Raw genomic sequence first — 23,808 nt, forward strand, 5'->3', positions numbered from 1 at the left:
ACCAAAACTTGCCAATATAACAGAAATAATTCTGCTTCCAACTCTCCTAAAAGGAATCCCCAAAGTGACTCTTTCAATGGGCCTAGAGTGCCAGCATTTTTCTTTAATAGTGAAGCAATATAAATATAAAGTGAAAGGTGGCAAATTCAGAGTTATTTGTACTGATCTATTTTCAAAACTAAGTAGATGAGTGCTAAAAATAAAAATAATTTCTGTTTTTCTATAATTCCAAAGGTTATAGACTAGATTAAGAACTTGGGAGGTGCACTCATTAGTAATTTATGCTAATGTTAACAGCGGAATCCTAATAAAGCAGATGGGCTACCAAAGTGGCTGTATATGAAAAAGAAAGTATTCATTATCTCCTTGACAAAAATGGGAATGGGAATGTATCTTTGCTAATTCCTGTAAAGCCTTTTGTTTTGGTTATCATTAATTTTTAAAATATTTTGAAAAGAAAAATCATAATGTGTGTCTAAGTTATTTTTCTAAAAAAGAATGTAAAATCATTTAATCTACTTCTTTTTAAATGTAGCACTGTGTAAAAACTAATTTATATCAGTAGCCGGGGATGATTTGCATTACATATAAGAGAGCTGTGTCTATTTGTATTACATATAAGACAGTGAATACCACTCTATGCCATCCCACTAAATAAAATGAAACATTTTAGTAAAGGTCTTGCTCTTTTCAGTATTTCTGAGTTTATAAATTCTGCAAAAAACGTAATATGCTCATAATCCTACCACCGATTTTGAATTGTTGCCCACAGTTTACCAAGTACCTTTACAAACATTATTTGATACTTTAAAAAAAAAACCCCATAAATTAAATGCAGATGGAATCATCATTAGTTTCAAATTTACCATTAAGAAAAGTATAACATTAAAACAATTTGCACAAGTTCATGTTAAATGAATTGCTTAAGAAAGTCAACAAATTCTTCTTTCTTTAATTCCTATATCTTCTATTAAGCCTACTTTTTGTAAAACAAAAATATGTAAAAAGAACTCAACATATGGTATAGTTCATAAGAAATATTAAATGAACAAAAATTATAAAACAGAAAAAATAGACAACTATTTACTCCCTGACAGATGTAAGGCTGCAAATGAATATGGTGGGGAGACTAGCTTGGAATAAATGTTTTCTGTTTCTTAAGACTTACTAAAATCGTTTTTAATGTTTATAAATAAAGAAAAACGAAAACTTCCAGCCTAACAAAGATTAGTAAAATAAATGGAAGAATTTTTTACATCTTTACTGAGGTGTTTTGCAGAAAGATAAATATATTTAGACAAATACATATGTCTGAGAGTTTGTCCCTGGTCCAATAGCTAAGTTGGCTATTGGCAGATCATATTATTAACTCCTGGAAGAACTATGCTTCCAATGGTTTCAGACCATTACATTCTATGAGACATATGAATTTAGAAAAAAATTCTGTTTTCTGACACTGTAAATAGCTCATTATTCCTAGTACTTCTTATATAAGAAAAGGTCTACATTTTTTTATTCCTCATCTTCAACCCATCATTGTTTAAAAAATACATTCTAAAATCAGCTCAAAACTATTGTTTCTTGCTTTCTACCGTCACCTTGTATTAGGGAGCACTGAAGAACACCACATCAAAAAATTAACTAGTTTCAGATATATTTTAAAATCTAAAGGTCTTTTATATGTGTGTTCATACAGTAAGGTTTTAATGAGATTTTGGCTTTAGTTTCACTCCTTAGTAAATAAGTAAATTTTCTAAGCTAATGATTTAAGCTAAGTAAAATGCTTGCTATATGTAAAATCAGTAATTCCACTGAGAAAAAAGCATATCTTAAGCATAAGGCCTGATTTACTGTAACAAAAACAGAGGAAAGGAAAAATGGAAGAGGAAAGGCTAGTTAAGAGGACTGCCCATTATATGCCGAACTTTAAAATTATTAGTTCTGCTTAAGAAAAAATTATGTTTTAGAAAATGTACCTCTAAGTTTGAGGTAATATATTTTAAAATAATTCAGTATTTAGAAAACTGAATTGATTCTGAGAAGATTGTATTATCATTTAATTGAAGACTTCATGTGTATGAAAGAGGTAGAAGATGTCTTGAAAAATTAATTTATTCTCTTATGCAAACTAGTATACTAATAATTTAACTAAAAGTCTGATTCCTGTGGTCAATACTTTCAAAGATTCCAAAAGATAGTAAAATTTCAACCTTTTCATTTTACCTCACTGAAAAATTGGAACATTAATCTTTGCTTACATAACCAAGGTCATACAATAAATGAGCCATGAGTAAAGCCTGAGATGACTAATCCAATAATAGTCAGGTATATAAATTCCCTTTTTTTAGTTAAAAATACTTTTTAATCTAAGGAAAATATTTTTATGCCAGGCCTGGTGGCTTATGCCTGTAATCCCAGAACTTTTGGAGGCTATAACAGGCAGATATCTTTGAGCAACAGGAGTTAGAAATCAGCCTGGGCGACATGGCTACAAAAAATAAAAAAAATTAGCTGGATGTGGTGGCCCTTGACTGCAGTTCCAGCTACTTTGGAGACTGAGGTGGGAAGATTGCTTGAGTCAGGCAGAGGTTGCAGTGAGCTGAGATGGCCCCACTGCACTCCAGCCTGGGTGACAGAGCAAAACCCTTTCTAAATATATATATTTATATACACATACATACACACACACACACACACACACACACACACACACACAGAGAAGAATCTAAATAAAGCATTGTACTGCTTACTTTCAACATATAAATATTGAAAGTATTAAAGTAAAAAAAATATATCTGAAACTTCCATTTAAAGATTTACATACTAGAGACTATATCTTTAAATATAATTTTTGCATTTCAGAAATGTGGAAAAATTATAAGCAACTATTTGATATTACTGTGATCTGGGAAAAAAAACCTTCCTGATCTTATTAGGTATACCACCCTTACCAAGCATTTATATGTTGCTTAGAAAAATATTAGTGACTAGAAACGTATTTAAAATAATGTCCTTATAAGAATATGCTTTTCTTTTACCACACATAATTTAACTCTAATTGAAATATATTCCTATAATGCCACCTCAGTGTCCATTCTGTAAGAATACTTTAAGGCATTTTAAGTCGTCCAATAACAAATATCCTTTGGATGGGATCCAAGGTGAACAATCACTAAAAATTATGCTGATAATACCTAATATCCTGCTTCAAATTTTCCTTTTGTGGGAGTCAGAGGTTATTCTATATACTTGAAAGTGCAATATTAAAATACAAGAAAGCTTGTCTTATAATCCAAAGAAATTTCATTATTGGTGTGCTAATTCTCTTCCCCAATTTAATGTAAGAAACTACTAGGAGGGGATATAAGAAAATTATCCTTCATGACAAATAAGACAGATTCTTGCATTATAAATAGATGTCATATTCAAAGTCAAATTGAATAAAAATGAAAAACTGGGCCGGGCGCGGTGGCTCATGCCTATAATCCCAGCACTTTGGGAGGCCGAGGCAGGTGGATCATGAGGTCAAGAGATCAAGACCATCCTGGTCAACAAGGTGAAACACTGTCTCTACTAAAAATACAAAAATTAGCTGGGCATGGTGGCGCGGGCCTGTAGTCCCAGCTACTCGGGAGGCTGAGGCAGGAGAATTGCTTGAACCCAGGAGGCGGAGGTTGCGGTGAGCCAAGATCGTGCCATTGCACTCCAGCCTGGGTAACAAGAGCGAAACTCGGACTCAAAAAAAACCTGGTGAAAAAGTCAACTTCCAAAGGTCTTGCCAAGAATGTGAGATTCAGCAATTATTTAAATCAACAAATATATATTAAATTCCTCTTATGTGACAGGAACTGTGCTAGTTACTATAGTTACAACAGTAAATAAGTTAGATTTAGATCTTCTCTATGGAGCATATAGTCTAGGGGAATAGAAAAGGAAGAAACAAGAGAAAAAGATAATTACAGATGATGATAAATATAAAGTAAATAAACAGGTTGTTGAAGTAGAGATAAATGGAAGGAAAGCCCAATTTTGGAAAGTCATTAAGTAAGGCATTCTCAAGTGTTTAACCCGACACCCTAGCTCACAGAAGTCCAATCACACAGGAATCTATAGGCCATACAACAGTAATAATAATAATAATGAACACTCACTGAGTAGCATAGTAATAACTTTACATGAACCATCTTCTAAACTTTGCTGCTATTATTCTCCAGAGAGATTAAGCAACTTGTTCAGGATAGACACAGCTAGAGCAGGGAAGCCAGGGTTTGACTCCAGGAAACGTGACAGCAACAGAGCCTTCTGGTTAGTAATAATAAGGTATCATTTCAATGTTTTAAGTGGGAGTTGACATAATCTCTTTTACTTTTAAGGTAAATAAGTAGATTCAAAATAGATTTTGGAGGTAGGATCAATAAGACTTGTTTATGGATTGATTACAGGGTATGAGGGGAACAAGGAATCAGGTATGATTTTTAGATTCTCAGTTAATCAACTATGTAGGTAGACAGTGATATCATTTGCTAAGAAGGGGTGATCAGAGTTACAGGGGAAAAAATCAGTATATCTGAACTATTTAGCTAGAGGTTTAAATGTGGCATCATGATCATATAGATGGCATTTCAAACCAGGGGAATGGATGAAACTCCAGGAAGAGAGAAAAGAGAGAAAAATGAACAGAGGAAAAAACAGCAGACAGTGCAGGACTGAGCCCAGAGAATACAGACAGTCAGATGTTGTTAAGTGGAAAAGATGACAGAAAAAGAGACAAAGCAATTAAGGAAAAGCCATGGAATGTTGTGTAATTTAAAGGTGAAGAGATTTTTTAAAAAATGATGAAGCAGTCAACTTATACTGGGAGTAGCTGGGCGATGGAGTACAATGCAAACAGAGAAACATCCATTACATTGGGAAGCTTGTAGATTATCAGTGTTCTTTTAAAAATTCTTGGTGGAGTGGTGAGGGCCAGAAGCCAGACAAGAGTGGATAAGAGGGTGACTCTAAAGTAAGAAAATGATGACAGTGTGAAGAAATGCTTGGGAGAAGTCTGGTGATGAAGCAGAATTAGAAAATGAGCAATAGCAGAGGGGAATATAGGTCAATGGAGAATCTTTCTCTTTTTAAGGTGGGAGCATATGTTCTGTAAGGGTGGGATTGATCCAGCAGTAGTAAAGAGATTGAAGATGAGGAGACAAAGATTTGGTAACTAAGGAAGAGGGGAATCACATGCTATCTGGTCTTTTGTGACTGGCCTTTTTGCTAAGCTTAGCAGATTTTCAAGGTTCATTCGTGTAGCAGCATGGATCAATACTTTATTTCTTTTTATGGCTGAATAATATCCCACTATATGGTTATAGCCACAATACACCTAGGAGTCATGTGCTGGGTCATATGGTAACTCTATGTTTAACCTTTTGAAAAATTGCTGGACTCTTTTTTAAAGTGGCTGCACAATGTTCTTTTCCCACCAGCAACACATAAGAGAATCAGTTTTTCAAAATCCTCACAAAGATTTGTTATTAAGTGATCTTTTGAACATACCCATCCTAGTTAGTATGCAGTGGTATTTCATTGTGGTTTTGCATTTCCCCAATGGCTAACGCTGTCAAGCAACATTTTAGTGTTTATTAGACATCTGTATATCCTCTTTGGAGAAGTGTCTATTTCAGATTCATTGCCCATTTTTAAATGAGTTGTCTTTTTATTAATGAGTTGTAAAAGTTCTTTATATACATTGTAGATCCAAAACCCTTATCACAGGGGTCCCCAAGTGCTGGGCCATGAACCAATACCTGTCCCTGGCCTGTTAGGAATTAGAGCTGCACAGCAGGAGGTGAGTGGTGGGCCACTGCACATTATCGCCTGAGCTCTGTCTCCTGTCAATCAGGCATTAGATTCTCATAGGAGTAAGAACTCTGTTGTGAACTGTACATATGAAGGATCTAGGTTGCATGCTCCTTATGACACTTTAATTAATGCCTGATGATCTGAGGTGGAACAGTTTCATCTTGAAACCTGTCCTGCCACCAAGGTCCGTGGAAACACTATATTGCACAAAACCAGTCCCTGGTGCAAAAAAGGTTGGGGACCACTGCCTTATCAAATAATGATCTGTAAAAATTATCTCCCATTCTGTTGGTCATCTTTTCACCTTCTTAATGGTGTCCTTGCACAAAGTTTTAATTTTTATTATGTTCAATTTATCTTTTTTCTGTTGTTCTTTTTACATTTGGTATGATACTTAGGAAACTATCATCTAATCCAAACATAGATTTACATCTATGTTTTGATTTACTTCTATGTTTTCTTCTAAGGGTTTTACTAAGTCTGATTAATTTGGAGTTTATGTGCTGTGAGGTAGCAGTTCACAAGTACCTTTTAATAATATTTATCTTCTATCTTAATAATGTAAACTTTAGCACATATTTGATTCCAAAGTGCATTCTTATCTCTTAAAAGATTTTGGCTACTAATTACTATTCTGTCTACTTTTCTATAATTGATAAAAGTGTTTGTCAACTCATTTTTTCTTTGTGACAGCTCAGTAATTTACAAAGTTTTATTTTATACTTTACTCCTTCCTTCAAATGTGCTGAAACATTGCGAAAATTAACATTTCGTTGGAACACAACTTTTTCATTATAAATTACTGTGATATAATTGCAAAGTAAACAAATGAGTTTCCATAAAGCTAATTTATCTTTACTCTTTTCCAGAATTATTTCTTCAAATTCTTGTTAAATTTTCAATTTTGTTTGAAATATCACATGTGTATTTTTAACTTAAATTTGCTAATTATTTTTTAGTCTGTGGGTAAAGAGAAACTAAAAATTTGAACAAGTTAATTCAGTTTTTACTTTACTTCTTATCTGAAGGTCTTCCCAGTAACCTACTAAAACAAGTCTCTCTCTCTTTTCTTTTTTTTAGCTTAAATTCTAATCATTACTCTGCCAACTTCCCAACTCTGGCTATTTTCCAATTATACCCCAATACCTAAGCCATGTAACACTTCACAGTTTTTGTTTGTTTTTTCAACTGCTCATTAAGGCGTCCTACACCTTAGCAAAAGGATCACATGAAATTTTCTCAATGCTTTGGAGCATAGTCATGCACTCAAAATTTATTTTATCTCTACTCCCACCTTTCCTCCACCCAAACTTATCCTTGGGTTTTCATCGAATAGCGCTTTCGAGCCTGCCTGCCTGCTTTAGTTCATGTAGCTCCTCCTCTGGCACTGGGGTAAACACCTGTATTACCATTTTAAAGGCTATCATTACTCTTTATCTGTGAAGAGTAGAACATGAAGAAACTTACTTTATTTTGATATTCTCCAGATTCCTAAAGATTAGAGATCATTTCTCATTCTTCTAGGAATACTTACTTCAGGAAGAATCCAGATAAAAGGTAAGGTACAAATACTCTTTCTAATATTTTGTTTGCATTTTACAAATCTAATCTTATGAATATATTTGTCTTGACTAGAAGTTTGCAATCAAATTTAATTGGAATTAAGAAGTTTCTTTGGTTTCATCTCAGTAAAAAAAATAGTGTAAATAGGGGAGAAACAAAAGATTTTTTTCTCCACATTTTTTAGTTAACTTCTAAGATTAAAAACTCTGAAATAACTCCCTACTTACTTCCTTTCGTAAGAGCTACAAAGCCATTGTATTCTATTCACATTTAAATCCTATTATTCAATAAATGTGTATGTGTAGATACATATATATGAACATTGTACACTAAGCCTTGTTTCTGTTTGAAGAGTGTATGGTTATGCATTGTTACCAGAATATTTTTACTCCATGTACTTTTTTAGAGCTGAATCATTTCCTTTCTATGGTTCTTAAGCATGGTTAACACTTAAGAACAAGGCAGAAAGCATTTCCCTTTGAATATTTAAACTACTTGCTCTAAAAATAATCTATTCAAGAATTATTTCTACCCCTCCCAATCATTTAAACTTAGAAACAAGACTAACAATTTAGAGAAAATATTAATGATTTAATTTCTATTTGGAAAAGACTATCATAACTTTGATTCAATATGGTAATTGCATAGGAAATGACTACTATGCAAACTTGATTTTGATTTCATTAATATAGAATTTTTAGATTTGAGCTACTAGATTCTGATACTATTCTTTGTTTTCATTTTCAAGCCTTAGTATCCTCAATACTTATTATCTTTCATAATGAAACTTACTAGTAATGATAAACAATTGCTGTATTTTATAAAGTGAATTTTGAATGCCTAAGAGTTTATCATTATCTCACTGTTTATCTTTAGAAATATCTCAAGAGTGTCATGTTGCTTGAAAAGAACTCATTAAATATATATCAGATTTACTCTATGCAAATATTTCTTTTAGCTAAAAGTCTTTCTATCCTGGTCCAACTTATAATTACGACAATTCTTTGTATCTCAAAATTAAAAGTTTACTATTATATTACCAATAAAGATCGCGGCAACTAAATGAAGATACTTAATTAGTACCAGCTAGTTAACTGAAAGAATGTGCATAATTAATGCCCAAATTTTCTCAAAATCCAGAATGTCAAACACTGCATTAGGATATGGAAGTTAAGATCTCAGAAATGGGACTTGTTTATGCTTATTTTTTTCTATCGAAAGTAGTTCATAGTTGTAAGCATTTCTTTTTCTTTCAGAAATATGATTAATGAGATAGAAAAAAGAACGGTAATTTAGAAATATCTCAGGTAGCTCTGCCCAATAGAACCTATTGTGATGAGGAAAACACTCTAAATTTGTTTGATTGTATAACCATTAGCTACATGTGGCTATGGGACATCTGAAATGTGATACAGTATTTAAGAAACTAAATTTGTAATTTTATGTGATATTAATTTTAATTTACATATGGCTTCTTAGTGGCTACTACATTAAACAGTTTAAATTATTAAAATCATTAAATATTTTCTTTTACAAATACTTTTGATATGGAGAAAAAGTGGCTTCTTCAACAGCTAAAAATAAACATCAGTAGATGAGCACTATAGGAATGACTGTTGTCCTAATATGTACCTTTTTTCTACCATCACAAAAAATTAACAAAGTCCTATCTTTCACATGGCAAGGATGTCATCTTTATACAATCCAAGAAAAACAATGGTTTAGATTGTCCTAAAAAGACAAGCAATCATTAATGATACATATGAATTAAAGAAGTTAAGTATTAATTTATATTCTTTGAAGGCAAAAAAAATAAGCAAATATTGGGTGGTGAAAAGAGAAGAGATTCTATTGAAATTTCATAGTTAAATCTTCAAATCCATCAGGGAACAGTCTATGGGGAGAATGAAACTTCAAGAGTTGAAAGAGTATGAATCAGAAATTATTTAGAAAAAGAATATTCCAGGCATACTGTGCATCTTTTTACAGAAAGGTAGATAGATGTCTAATTGACAAATTATATTTTCCTAAGAAGACAGATTTATCTGAGGAGTAAGAAAAGGAGGAAATAAAATGGTTGAGGACTTTAGAAGTTGGTTCTTTATCCTATTCTGATTTCTAAGTCTTTAGACGATTCTTTCAAATATATATTAGAGAATTAAAAGGACTTTTAAACCTGGTTGTTTTGAAGTCTCTCAGAGCTGTAGAGATGTATTCAGATAAATGTTTTTCCATGAGTGCTACTCTGATCCAGGCTCTACCCTAAAAGGAAGAAGAAAGAATCAAATATAAAAAAATTAAAAAAAATATTTTGCCACTGTGCCATCAAAAATATAAGTATTTTAATATGTAAAGAACAGCTATTTAAAATACACACTTGATAATGACTAGGAAAAATATTTAGGTAGATAAAATAGGTAAATTTTGATTACCTACAGTATATATTTTATTTCTCTGAAGATGTAGGGTACAACATGTCAAACTAACTTTGAAGGGACAGAACATTAATACTGAGTTACCTGGGTTAGAGATTCTTTTGAATTACCTAATGTAATTATATAAGACAAAACTCTCTACTTCAAAACCCCACATCAACATGCTAACTAAAATGAGCCCTCTCATAAATAATGAAAAACGGACTTCTCACTCGTTAATAAAAATAATCAGCCTAACATAGCTTAAGAAAATTTTCAATCCTATGCTTCCCACGGGAGGTTTTATACAACTAGGAATAAAATCCAAATTTCATGATTTATCATGAATCCAAATCATGAGCTATTGAATTTGGTGCACCCAGAGAATTCTAAAAACTATTATGAAATAGTTAAACTAGAAAAACAAACAACAACAACAACAAAAAAACAGAAGCCAATATATTCTAGCACAGAATCACAGAAACAGACAATTCTTACTAAATGCAATTAATTTTCTTATGGACTTTCTATTTAGAATGAAAGAATATAAGAAATCATATTTGTAGTGAAAATTTTATAATTCAATTATTTTCATTTTCACTCAACTCATAAATCTCTAAAAAAAACTTCATCGAGACAATATATAGAAAATCAAAACAGTGCAATGGCAGTTGCAAATAAAGGTGATGCTAATCAATATATGTGATTGTCAACTACCAGAACAGGGGAAAAAAACATACTCTAGAAACGTCTACAAGTCTAGTGAATTCACCAAACTCTTGGATGGGAAAGGTCACGAAGGAATCAATCTAGGCAGTGGTTAAAATCTGTTGGGCTAGAGGCAGCAGTACTACTACTGGGAAGAAAATGAATGATATGGGTGTGTTTAGCATGCCAGTCAATTTGCCTATCAAGCTCAACATTGCTTTTAGCTTGCCCTGTGCTCAGTCCATTGTCCATTCTGAGTAAGCCTAGGGGAACCTACAGTTAGCTGTTGCTGACTGGAACAGAGGAAGGAAGAGGCAAGTCACTGGCTGGCCAGTAGTCTCAAAATTCTCTTGAAATTTTATCTAAAAGACACAGAAACTAGTAGTGGTGTCTTGAATCAAAAGGCTATAATTTCACTAATGAAGTCAGGAAAGTTGCTCTCCAGAGAAAATTCAGCACAGGAGACTATGTTGTTACTAGATAAGAAATGTAGGGAAAGTCTTCCTTCCTGATTTATTAATTTCAGTCCATACAAAACTGGGATGTGTTTAGTTTCCTGTATTTGAATGTGTATTCACATTCTGTTATATTGTGAGGATAAGTTGCGCTAATTTTAACGGTTTCTTTTCTTTAACAAAGGAACTTTTACTACAACAGAAGATAAACAGACTTATAAAGGGTGTTTGGGCCAAGAAACAGAGCAACTAAAAACGAGGTTTAGGAATTTAGACCTTTTCAGTTTATAATGGTGATCCACAAAATGAAGATTTATGAAAAATAAATAAATAAAAGTAGTTAACATTTAAAAATATAATTAATATGTGCTAAGCCCGGTTTTAAGAGCTTTATATACATTAAGAAGATAAGTAATCCTCCCAATAATTTACATTACAATACTATCCCTACTTTATGCAGAAACAAAAAACAGACACATTAGAAGGGAAGAAATTCATTTTCTCACTGTCAAACTGACCAACCTAATTACCTTAATGCCTATACACTCTACCTTCTTTCCTGTTCCAGGGAATGAACTGTCAGCATTTAAAAGAGTTATAAAAAAAAAAAAAAAGAAGCAGCACTGAGTGGGAAAAGATATTTAAATTATAAATATCTGACAGACACCTCTTACCCATAAAATACAATGAATTCTTAAAAACCCATAAGAAAAAGACAATTTAAAAATGTGCCTGCAATGGGATGATTTTTAACTATAGATTACATTTCTTTAGCAAGTATCAGATATTCAGATGTTTCCATCCTTTTTCTGTTAGTTTTGGTGAGTAATTTTTTAAAAGAATTTTACCATTTCTTTTAAATTTTCAAATTTATATAATTGATGTGAAGTTATTCATAATATCCTCTTAGAATTTTTAATGTCTCTGAGGTATACTGGGTTGGTCTCTTCATTCATCATTCTGGTAATTTATAATATCTTTTGATCTTCTGATCTTTTGAATAGTCTTGCTAGAAGCTTATCAATTGCATTAATCTTTTTAAAAATACTTTTAGTTTGGTTGATTTTCTTCAATTGTATATTTGTTCCAATTTTATTGAATTTTTACTGTTTTTTTTTCCCTTCTACTTTGAGTTTAATGCATTTTTTATAGCTTCTTGAGATGAAAGTCTTGATCACCAATTTCCAGCCTTTATTCTTTTTTAAAATACACAAAAGCCTATTTAAGCCTATTCCTCTAAGCAGAAGTTTTTGTATGTTGTATTTTCATGATCAGTACTTTCCAAATATTTTTCAATTTCAATTGTGATTTATCATCCATGAGTTATTTAGAAGTCCTCCTCAATTTCACTCATATAAACATTTTCTAGTTATTTTTCTTGTTTATTTTTGATTCTAGCTTAACTCCACTGTGGTTAGAGAACATATTTTATATATTTTCAATCCTCTGAAATTCAGTGAGATGAATTATGGCTCAGAAAATGGTCCATTTAATATAATTCCTCTGTGCGTATAAGAAGAATGTATATCTTGCATTTTATTTGTTTTTGGTTTTTTCTTTTTTTTTTTTTTTGAGACAGGATTGTGCTTTCAGTGGTGCGATCTCAGCTCACTGCAACCTCTGCCTCACAAGCTTAAGTGATTCTCCCACCTCAGCCTCCCAAATAGCTGGGACTACAGTACAGCCTGGCTAATTTTTGTATTTTTTTGTAGAGACTAGGTTTCACCATGTTGCCCAGACTGGTCTTGAAATCCTGAGCTCAAGTGATGTGCCCACCTTGGCCTCACAAAGTGCTGCGATTACAGGTGTGACACATCACACCTGGGTTTGGAATATTCCAATAATCTAATAATTTTATGTATTTTGTTTCTCTAGTAATATTCATACTTATTTACATTTTCTTGAACCTATTATAATTGCTTAAAAGTCCATAATCCTATCACCTATAGGTTAGTTTCAATTGTCTTTTTTATTTTTCTTGATTTCTGTCATTCAATCTTGTTTCTTGATATACGTGATGATTTTTTATTATATACTGGATTTTTTATTGTATACTGGACATTCTGTATGAAAATTTATAGCAACTCTGAGGCTACCTTTCTCCAGAGTAGATTTTTCGTTTGGCAGTCAGTCAGAGTACTAGAAAATCACCTCGCACAATTTAGGGCACTACTTTTAGGTCTTTTTTTGCACTAATCTTCAGAATTTCCCTTACTCCAAGGGAATAGTCTTTCAGGGGTCTCAAGCAAAAACCTGGAGTGTTTACAGCTACCTTTCACCTTGTTTGCCTTTGATCTCTAACCTCTATCTCTCCAGAACTAGACTGAAATCGTCAGTCAGCTGTTTTACCTCCTCCCTGCTGCTTTCAGCTTTGTTTATGGGACTTTGCTTTGATCTACAGATGACTTAGAATTGGCAATGATCTCATAGGAAAACGGCATGCACAACTCCAAGAACGTTTGTCTGTTGTTCACTGGCAGTTCCAAGCTCCAACTTCTGTTTGTCTAGCCCAGGGAAATAAAAATCACCCACCTCCGCCACTTTCTGCTCAGTCTCTATACCTAGGATGTGAACAGACAAGTAACTTGAGGCTAAAGCTGTGATGGATGTGTGACTCAGCTCACGTACCATCCATCTCTCCAGGACTGTGGTCACTCAAGTTCTCATGCCTTGGTTGTTCCCCTATGTCTTAAATTTGTTGCTTCACGTATTTTATTCAACTTTTATAGTTGTTCTCAATAGCAGGTCCCTCTGATACAAGATATTCTGTTATCACTGGAACCAGAAACTGTTTTCTTACCTTTGGGATCATCTCTGTTTTAGACTCTAATCACACCCTTCTAACTAGATTATCTGCTTCTACTCCACTCCTCCCTTCGATTTAGTCTCCATATAGCACCAAGTTTCTCTCATAAAATGAAAATCAGATTAGAGTATTCTATCACTTAAAAAAGAAAAAAGAAACTCTCAAGTAGTTACCCCACTGCACTGAGAATAACATCTGAATTTTTAATCATGTTATATCTTGTATTCTGCACTTTGCTTACCCTGCTCAATATTTGCAAAGCAAATTTATTGGATGGAGGGATGCATGGATATATGGATGGCTGATGTGCCTAGCCTATTCAGAAACTGGTCTAATTCAACAAAAGAAGGAATGTATAGGATAAGCGACCAGAAACCTAAGAAAGCCAAATTTAGCTAAAAACAAGAACTGCTACTAAAAACAAAGAAAATGGTGGGAACAGTCCCTCACAAAATATGCAAGAAGACAGGAAGGACTCAGGAACAATACAAAGCTCATATTTTGGGGCCAAGAAAATGAAAAAGCAGGAAGGAGAAGGGATTTCTTGAACTTGAAATCAGTTGGAATATCATGAAATACCCAATGTAAATATCTGCAAGGCTAGTAATAGTAGTAACTAAAGATTTAACAGGGGGTGGTTTTTGTCAGAGATCATATAATATGCTTATAAGAGCAAATGCCCCAAGAGCAGATGGGGAAGATGGGTGAGTTCAGAAAAGAATGTGTTAAGTCAGTGCCTGCTGAGATAAAGTCATTTTTCTAAGAGTGCTGATTCTAGTTTAATGTTAGGCTATGTTTAAGTCTTATGAAATAGGATAAACTAGTCACAGACTTAGCAGGGAAAGGAATGGTTAACATTTCATTTTTTTTTTTTTTTTGTTTTTTGAGACAGTCTTGCTCTGTCACCCAGGCTGCAGTGTAACAGTGTGATCTTGGCTCATTGCAACCTCCGCCTTCCATGTTCAAGTGATTCTCCTGCCTCAGCTTCCCAAGTAGCTGGGATTGCAGGCATGCAGCACTATGCCCTGCTAATTTTTTGTATTTTTAGTAGAGACAGGGTTTAGCCATGTTGGCCAGGCTGGTCTCAAACTGCTGACCTCAGGTGATCCACTCGCCTCTGCCTCCCAAAGTGCTGGGATTACAGGTGTGAGCTACTGTGTTCATCCCACTGATCTTAACCTAGACAAAAGGATGAGACTGTCCATGGTGACAGGCTTCTACAATGTGAATCTAAGTGGTACAGTGGATTAGGACAGACAATTGTGATACAATTGTGATACAAGTGTACTATCTGTATACTGTTCACCAGGCAAATTTAGTGCTTCAGTTCTGAAATATCTTTTCACATGTGTCAAGGTTAAGATGACACTATGCTAGTAGTCATTCAAGATTGCAGCTCTAAACCTCAATAAGCCTGCCATGTGAGGCATCTGTTTAATCCTGCAATACAGACAAATGGCAGATGTGACTTACTCAGTAGTAAAGTACTCTGCTCTTTTCATTGCAATGAATAAAGACAGAGCTAATCTTTGTCCACAGAATCTTCCCAGCATAACCAGGCAACTCATAGAATTCTCTTTCTCCACTAAATGGAATCTGTCTGAGGCCTGAGCAAAACAAAGATAAATACAGGATTTGGAATATGATTGTTCTGTGGTATTTTGATACTGAACACCAGTACTTTACAAAATAAATATTAACTCTCTACTGGATAATATACTGCTGTGCAGGGATTAGTTCCAAGAGCCTTGTTAAGGGAGTTGGTCAGCTAGGGTTTGGGTTTCTTTGGTTCACCCAGGTCCAAATGCTATATTTCTAATGTCTGTTAACTTCTTAATTACTTTCTATATTTTGGGATATGCTAGTTTTAGAAATATATCCTCCTCTCTATTGAAAGGGTTTAGAATATACTGTTATGTTCCTCTCTCCTACTTTTGATTTGAAAATGTGAATGTTTATGTAGCATCTAGAATACCTTTTATAGATTTGACTAATTCAAACTACAGCTAATCTTTAATCATAGCCTAAAGAAACTTAGATATAATTGCTAAGCCATAAAGAAAACATAAAAGGAAAATGGAGGCCAGGCATGGCAGCTCATGCTGGTAATCCCAGCACTTTGGGAGTCTGAGGTGGGCAGATCACTGAAGCTCAGGGATTTGAGACCAGCCTGGCTAATATGGTGAAACTCTGTCTTTACTAAAAATACAAAAATTGGCTGAGTATAGTGGCACATGCCTGTAGTCCCAGCTACTTAGGAAGCTGAGGCCGGAGAATTGCTTGAGCCGAGAGTTGGAGGTTGCAGTGAGCCAAGACTGTGCCATTGCATCCAGCCTGGGCAAGAGAGCTAGATTCCATCTCAAAAAAAGGAAAACTGATAAACCTCAACTAAGATGAAAAGCAGAATTCACAGTTCACATTTAAAAAATCTGAAGTTAGAAAATTAGAAAGTAAACAAATGAATAAAAAATTCAGCAGTTTGAGGAAATACCGGTCAAAGGACAATAGTTGGGATGAAAAAGAATGATATATAATAAAAACAGGATTTAGTTCTTATCCGAGGGAAAAATTTAATTAAGAAAGAAAATTTAACTATAATTAATTTAAAAATGAAAAACTTTACTGGTTTAAAAACATGTGAGACAGAGAAGAAAACTGATCCAACCTGTGAGAGTTGAAAGATAACTGAAGCAGGAAGTTCTTTGTTGCTACAAGCCCTTGGTTGAAGATTGGCAGGAGGGAGCACTGACTTTAGAAAGTGAACTTTATAGTTATAGTCTCGAAAAGACGACAAAAATCATAGCTATTAACAGTATCCAAAAATATACTTTCATATTAAGGAGGTAAAAATGTGTTACCTGTGTTTCTAATTATGTCACTAGATTTAAACATAATAGATCTTGGTTATTAAAACATATACTCAGTTTGTGCTTATAAAATATGTAATTTGAATATATCCTCATCAGTTTTGCTGAGCAAAAATTTTCCAAAAGAAAAAAAGAATCCTAAATTTAAAAATGCAAGAATAAAAAACTTGGAAATTATACTTTGGAAAGGTAATTGTTATATGTTTGGTTATTACACAGATATATAATTTATAATTGTGAAATAATAATGTCTTCATCTTCAAACATCAATTTTCAATCTTTATTTTCTACTTAATGTTTCATTCTGTAATTTCTGAATGTCAAATAGGAAAGAAAGCTACTCTGACAATTCAATAAAAAGAAATACAACTACTACATTAACGCTGATACAGGCTGAGTATACCTTTTTGAAAATGCTTGGGACAAGAGTATTTCAGATTTTGAGTATTTTCTGATTTTGGAATATTTGCATTAAATGCTCCATTTAGCATTTCTTCAAACATTATAGTGATGCTCAAAAAGTTTTGGTTTTGGGATTATTTCATATTTCACATTTTCATCTTGGGGTGGCTCAATCTGTTTGACTTAATAGATCAGACATTTTATAATCCTAAAAATTACTGAGGACCCCCATAGAAGTTTTATGTAGGTTATATCTATCAAATTGACTGTATCACAAGTCAAAACTGGAAACTAAAATATCAGGTAATTAAAAAATAACAAGTTGGTCACGGTGACTCACACCTGTAATCCAGCACTTTGGGAGGCTGCAGCAGAAAGATTGTTTGAAGCCAGGAGTTCTAGACCAGCCTGGGCAACAAAGAGAGACACCATCTCTATGAAAAACTTTAAAAATTTGCCAGGCCTGGTGGCATGCACCTGTAGTCCCAGCTACTCAGGAGGCTGAGGCTGAAGAATCACTTGAGCCTAGGGGTTGTAGGCTGCAGTGAGCTATGCTAGTGTCACACTCCAATCTGGGCAACAGAGCAAGACTCTGTCTCTAAAAAAAAAAAAAAAAAAAAGCAATAAACCCATTACATGTTAACATAAATAACACATTTTTATGAAAATTAACTATTTTCCTAAACAAAAATATTGGTAAGAAAAGTATCTCTACTTTACTTTTTTTTCTAATCTCTTTAGTGCCTGGCTTAATACAAGAGAATTAGATATCTGCTTCTGCATTCCAACTATTACAATGTGTTGTTTTGGTTGAAGTATACGAAGAAAATCTAGTTTCACACAGATATATAGTTGGAAAAGGGAATCTTTTAATAGTCTTTTCAGATAAGTGTAGATATTATCTTTTGTTCTAGATCAAAACTCACTAACAAATTTTAGTAATCATATTAATTTTTTCATGCTGTAGTACATTAAATCTATTGACATATCCTACACTTTGAATTGATCTTTTTACCCATACATGATTCTGTAATTCCATAAATTGGTTGTTTGGAAAATATGAGTTATGAAGGCCTATCAAATGTTGACACATTTCTTTCAACAATTTAAAAACACATTTGTTGATATCAACATCAATGTTATCAAAAATGCTTTTATATATTGGGAAGCTATGAAGTTTAAGATGGTGAATACAAGTTTTTCAAAACTCTAGTTCTTACTTAAAAGCTTTAATTTTACCATTGGCAACAAATACTTTCAGCTGTTTCCTTGAAGTAATAGGCTCACTTCTTTCTTTCTTTCTTTTTTTTGAGAAAATATCTGCCAAATGCCTAAGTCCAAAAAATTATGGTTTATAAGTTTTTCTTTCCCATAAAATCATATTACATTAAAAGTACCTAGTTTAGCTCACAATTCAATTTTACAAGTGCTTTTCTTGAAGTAGCCATCATATTTCAGTATATTGCAGAAATGCTTTATGCATACTTTCCTTTATATTACTCAGGATATTAAAAATACAAGTCCTCAAAGGTTGAGATTAAATAAGAATTAATGTTTCCTGGATTGTAATGGTCATTCTTAAGTTAAAACTACCTTTTAAAGAAAATACTAGGAAGAATTCAAGACTACTTGCATGGTTTGATGTCACTGCATTAATTCATGCTAAGGTTCCAATAGTTTTATCCCCCATTGTGTCTGTATTGGCAGTGCAAATGTGAACACAGTGAAAAGGCAAATAACATGTTGATATTATACAAAAATACATTAGACATTATTGACCCATTAAAGAAAGGGTCTTGGGCATCTTCAGAATTCTGCAGAACATTATTTGAGAGCCACTAATTTAGATAATTCAAGAAATGTAGAAACATCACCGAATAGGAAGCATGTTATTATGCTTCTTAAGAAAAGGAAATTAATAGTAAGTAGCTTCACACCTTCCTGCTATTCCAAATACATGCCATGAAGAAAAAAATGAAAGCAAGCCTCTGACCATGTCTTACCTTAGCTCTAGAAGAACTGACATTTTCCATATTTTCAATGCTGCAGATACAATTCTGTGAAACTTTCCGGCAAGCCACTCTGATATAGTCCCAGAAGCTACGAGGACTTTCATAACCAAACCAGGTAACTTGACCTTCAGGAGACAAATTGTGATATAAAATTTTAAAAAGTAAAAGAAAACTGGACTTAAAAAGGCAAGAACAATGAAATTCTGAAAAACAAAAGTACTATAGTGAACTATAATGGAAAGGGCACCACCAATCTAGGTGTCAAAAATCTTCAAATCTAGTCCTATTCTTTTGTTAACTAGTGGTTTTACTTTAGGAAATTTACTTAATGAGTTTGGATCATAGGTTTGTCAAAAATAAAATCAAACTAAATGAAAGGGACTAGACATTAGAAATATCTTGCCATTTAACATCGTATTATCTAATACAGTCATTTAAACACTTCCTGTGCTTCTAGTTAAGCATTAATAAACATCGCCAATTGAATTCTAAACCTTTCTCTGCTTAGAAAAGCAGGGAAAAAAAACACCACCACAATTCCTTTCTCCTCTTCATAAGGATACTTCAAAAATGAATACAATGTGTGGATTATTTTATAAATAAAATCAATTAGCATCCTATATTCACTAATAATGCATAACTGCCCACCCAACTATTCTCATCTATGGAAAGCTCTCCTTTAACTGTTATTGGTTTGCTCTCTTCCAGTTAAGAACTCATAAAAACTTGTAATCTTTCAGATTTGGCTATGTATCTGTTCATGACCAAATGTTCTACTGTGTATGGGTTATATTAGTATTACCACTTCTATGTAGGCCAGGCATGGTGGTTCATGCCTGTAATCCCAGCACTTCTGAAGGCCAAGATGAGTGGATCACTTGAGTCCAGGAGTTCGAGACCAGCCTGGCCAACATGGTGAAACCCTATCTCTTCCAAAAATACAAAAATTAGCCAGGCATGGTGATGTGTGCCTGTACTACCAGCTACTTGAGAGAGGCTGAGGCACAAGAATCACTTGAACCTGAGAGGCAGAGGTTGCAATGAGCCGAGATTGAGTCACTGTATTCCAGCCTGGGTGACAGAGCAGTACTCTGTCAAAAAAAAAAAAAATTTCGATGTATGGCTTAATATTAGTTGAACGGGAAACATTTTGTACACTCAGTATTTTTAAACAGGATATGAAAGACATCATAATACTTTCTTTAGTTGTCTAGAATGATTAGTGTTCCCTAGGAAAGTTATTTAATCTTTATGTAGAAAGATTTGCTTTTATATTTTGAAACAAATGCTTTTTCATTATGAATTATTTATTTATTTTAAATAATCCCTTCCTCAGTAATTACTTCTCTATAGTAACATCAAGAAGTATTCTTGTCAGCAAGCACCATTTTCAGACCAACCTCTGAGATAATATCTGAATGGCTCCAAACCATGGTAGAATATCAGTGTAACTGGACTGCTTTTTACAAATACTCATGTTTAGCCTCCCCACAAACTGAATAATCAAAACCTTTAGAAGAGGACGTAGGCATTTGAACTTTTTTAAATCTTCCCCTAGTATGTGTAGTGAGGTACTTATTATTAATCAACCAATAGAAATCCTACAAGTTATGATAGGGAACTCCTATTCATCATTCAGGGTGTTTTAAAGGTCTCCTCTTCCAAAAATCCATGCATGATCTCATAAGTTAGTCCCTCTGTTGGCACAGCACCCTGTGCTTACTTCTCCTCAAAATTATTTCTTTACTTGATTATTTCACATATTAAGTGGTATGATCACTGAGGCAGGAATTTTGTTTTATTTGTCTTTAGATCAATCTCTAACACTTGACACAGTGCTTGCTTGGCTGACAGCAGGCATTCAATAAATATTTGTGGAAAAATTAAATTGGTAAATCAGCATGACACATATCATCTTAATTGTAATAAAGAAAAACTTAAATTAAAAAATCTAATCAGCATCTTTTTATAGCAATAGTTTTGATAAGTCTGTTAGTAAGGTGTTTGCATAATAGATTACAAACATCAAATATGTTCAACAAATTTTTCTTTATATAAATAAAAACAAATGCATCTATAAATTTTTATTCTAACAATTATATAATTCAATGTCTCTTTGAAAATAAAATTTTGCTACTTACAAATAGAAATCTACAGACTTCTCCCTTGTAATCTCTCTCCATCACTTCTTCTGTTCCCTCTCTTCTTTTAACTAAAGATTTCCTTATATAATACCTCAATATAGTTTATCTTTACTTGTATTTCTTGTTATGTCATCAATTTGTTAGCCATTTGGAGGGGAAGCAGGGTGACTTGTGGTTAAGAACATGGGCTTTGAGTCAGGTGGACCTGAACTAGGTCACTTTCTAGCTATGGGATGTTGAACGAATGACAGGTTCACTCTATGAGTCTGGGCCTCTTCTGTAAATTAAAAATAATGATAGTACCTAATGGATAGCATCATTGTAAGAATTAGATGAGATAATGTATGTACAGCAAGTAGCAAAGAGTCTAGTGCATACTAAATTCTAATAAGTATTAATTATTACTACTGTTATTACTGTTATCATACAAGTAGTTATGGGGACCACGCTCTCCTTGCACCACAAAATGAAGTAGGAATGAGATGCAAATTTAAATTCTTCACATTACTTGCTTTGGAATCTAGAGAAATCTTCCAAATTTACTCCATAATCCAACTTTACTCCCATCATCAACTGTTCTAAAGTAATCTCCTCAGATGTTTCTAACTTCAACTCATTTTCCTGGCCTTCTGCTATTTGGGATTATTCTATAATTTCAAAATGAGAGCTACGGCTGCCAGATTTCCTTCAAGAAATGAAGTACTATACGCTGGAAAGAATCTTAAGGAAAGAGTATCGCTAAGATTCTGTGGTGAGTTTAAATCTCTTTAAAAAGGCAATATGGGAAACAGAAGTCAGAGAAATAGGCAAGGGAAAACACAACATTGTATTAGCCAATGGCAACCTCCTGTAGTGGGAATCCAGATAGGTAATCACAGAGAAAGATAAAACATAGGTTGTCCATGAACAAGAAGACTTTCTTTTTTAAGGAAATGTACAAGAGTCCAGGACTTTTACATAGGGCATGGTTTGCTTTCCTGTAATGTTATTTTAAACCTTCTCTCTTTTTTTGTGTGGTTAAGAGAAATCTTTTTTTTTTAATTGCATTTTAGGTTTTGGGGTACATGTGAAGAACATGCAAGATTGTTGCATAGGTACACACAGGGCAGTGTGATTTGCTACCTTCCTCCCCATCACCTCTGAAGATGTTTGTAAGATTAAGATGTTTGAAACATCAATTTGTAAGATGTTTCAAAGTATAGCTATTGAAAAACAAAGAGGATTTAAAAAAAAAAAAAGCCCTGTTTTGGAGAAGAGAAAACAAAGAGTCAGAAAAAGAAGAAAACTAGAGTTAAGTTAAGCAGAGAAGGAGTGGGCACTAAATCCTTAGGACTCCTGCTATGGGTAAGGCACATTCTCTACAAGGACTTTTACTCAAAAGATAATGAAAAGATTTTCCAGATTACAAACTGAGAAACTAAGCAATTGACAGGATAGCATATCATCATGACTTGCAGGGCCATAAATCAACAAGTAAGATAATAACACGTTTATCTGCTCTACAAATTAGATGTAAGGATGACTCTGCTTGATTCTGGCTTCCTTCCTTTTCCATGTACAAAATTTTCAAAGTGAAGCTCTTAATTTGAGACACTGAATATTTCACATTCAGAAAGATTTCTTCAGGAGAAGGCAGATTCCCTCGCCAGAAGCTCCAAACAAGCTTTCATGTAAATTGTCTGTATATCCTATGATTTCAACTAAATAATAATTTCTGCATCTACAGAAAGGTTTAATTTAGCTAAATATAAAATGTGTTTAGTTATCTGAGATATTATCTGAACATCACTTTTATATAAATACAGATTAACTGTTAATAAAAGTCTATAACCTGTATTCAACAGGATAATTAAAAAACAAAGTTACAAGCTGCTCATACCTTTAAAAATAAATATTGAAGTAATAAATAACCACTCCCTGAATACTTTCACTTCCTTTAAAAATAAACACAAAAGACAATCACATAGCAAGAAACTGACTACTCCGTATCTTGAAGAAATGTTATTCCAAAGATGAGATATGCTGTCAATAAGAGAATTTTTTCTAAAGTTCTCATAAGTATAGGGATATAATATGGTTTCAATGATAAGTGTTCTTGGAAGTTAACATTTTACCAATGAGAAAGTTAAACAAGTTTTTCAAAGCATATTCTCATCCCATCAATTCAACTGTTGTATTCATTTTTAGGCACAGAAACAAACGGTGAAAGGTTTGCTAGACTAAAAGATAATCTGTTACTGACCAGCTATGTGATTATCTTTCCCACTAAATTGCCTCATCTTCAGGACCTAAAAATTGCCTGTGATCTCTAGGGTCCTACTCTCAAATTACTCTTCTATACTTAAAGTAGGATATCTATTCACACTTTGCAATATGTCCATGTTTTGGTTGTATCTTATTTTGTGGTCTGGAGACCTTCTAAGAACAGAAATTAAATTTTCTAAAGTAGTTCTCTACTAAGCAGTATCTGACCCATCATCTTTTCATAACAGAATAAAAAACATAAATGAATCTGTTAAGTGACTTATTTCCTCATCTTTAATAAGAGTGCTTAACTATATAAACAGTAAATGAAAAACTGATTTCACAA

At 33.3% G+C, this 23,808-nt stretch overlaps 1 protein-coding gene and 1 long non-coding RNA gene across 18 annotated transcripts in view; one reads left to right on the forward strand and one right to left on the reverse strand.

The window, feature by feature from the left end:
• The window catches only part of RUNDC3B (RUN domain containing 3B), a 207,653-nt gene that overhangs the window by 96,279 nt on the left and 87,566 nt on the right, over positions 1 to 23,808 (reverse strand). For all 17 annotated transcript variants that reach the window (XM_054237809.2, XM_078342951.1, XM_054237811.2 and 14 more), the window contains 2 exons: positions 19,066 to 19,199; positions 9,587 to 9,672 (listed from right to left, as the gene is read on the reverse strand). In XM_054237809.2, coding sequence (XP_054093784.1) covers positions 9,587 to 9,672; positions 19,066 to 19,095 — 116 coding nt within the window. In that variant the 5' untranslated portion in view covers positions 19,096 to 19,199. The remainder of the gene's footprint in view (positions 1 to 9,586; positions 9,673 to 19,065; positions 19,200 to 23,808) is intronic.
• Positions 7,270 to 23,808, forward strand: part of LOC118143689 (uncharacterized) — a 116,888-nt gene continuing 100,349 nt past the window's right edge. The window contains exon 1 of the long non-coding RNA XR_008473541.2: positions 7,270 to 7,404. This is a non-coding gene — a long non-coding RNA (uncharacterized LOC118143689). The remainder of the gene's footprint in view (positions 7,405 to 23,808) is intronic.

This window comes from Callithrix jacchus, chromosome 11 (assembly GCF_049354715.1).
Source record: "Callithrix jacchus isolate 240 chromosome 11, calJac240_pri, whole genome shotgun sequence".
NCBI lineage: Eukaryota > Metazoa > Chordata > Mammalia > Primates > Cebidae > Callithrix > Callithrix jacchus.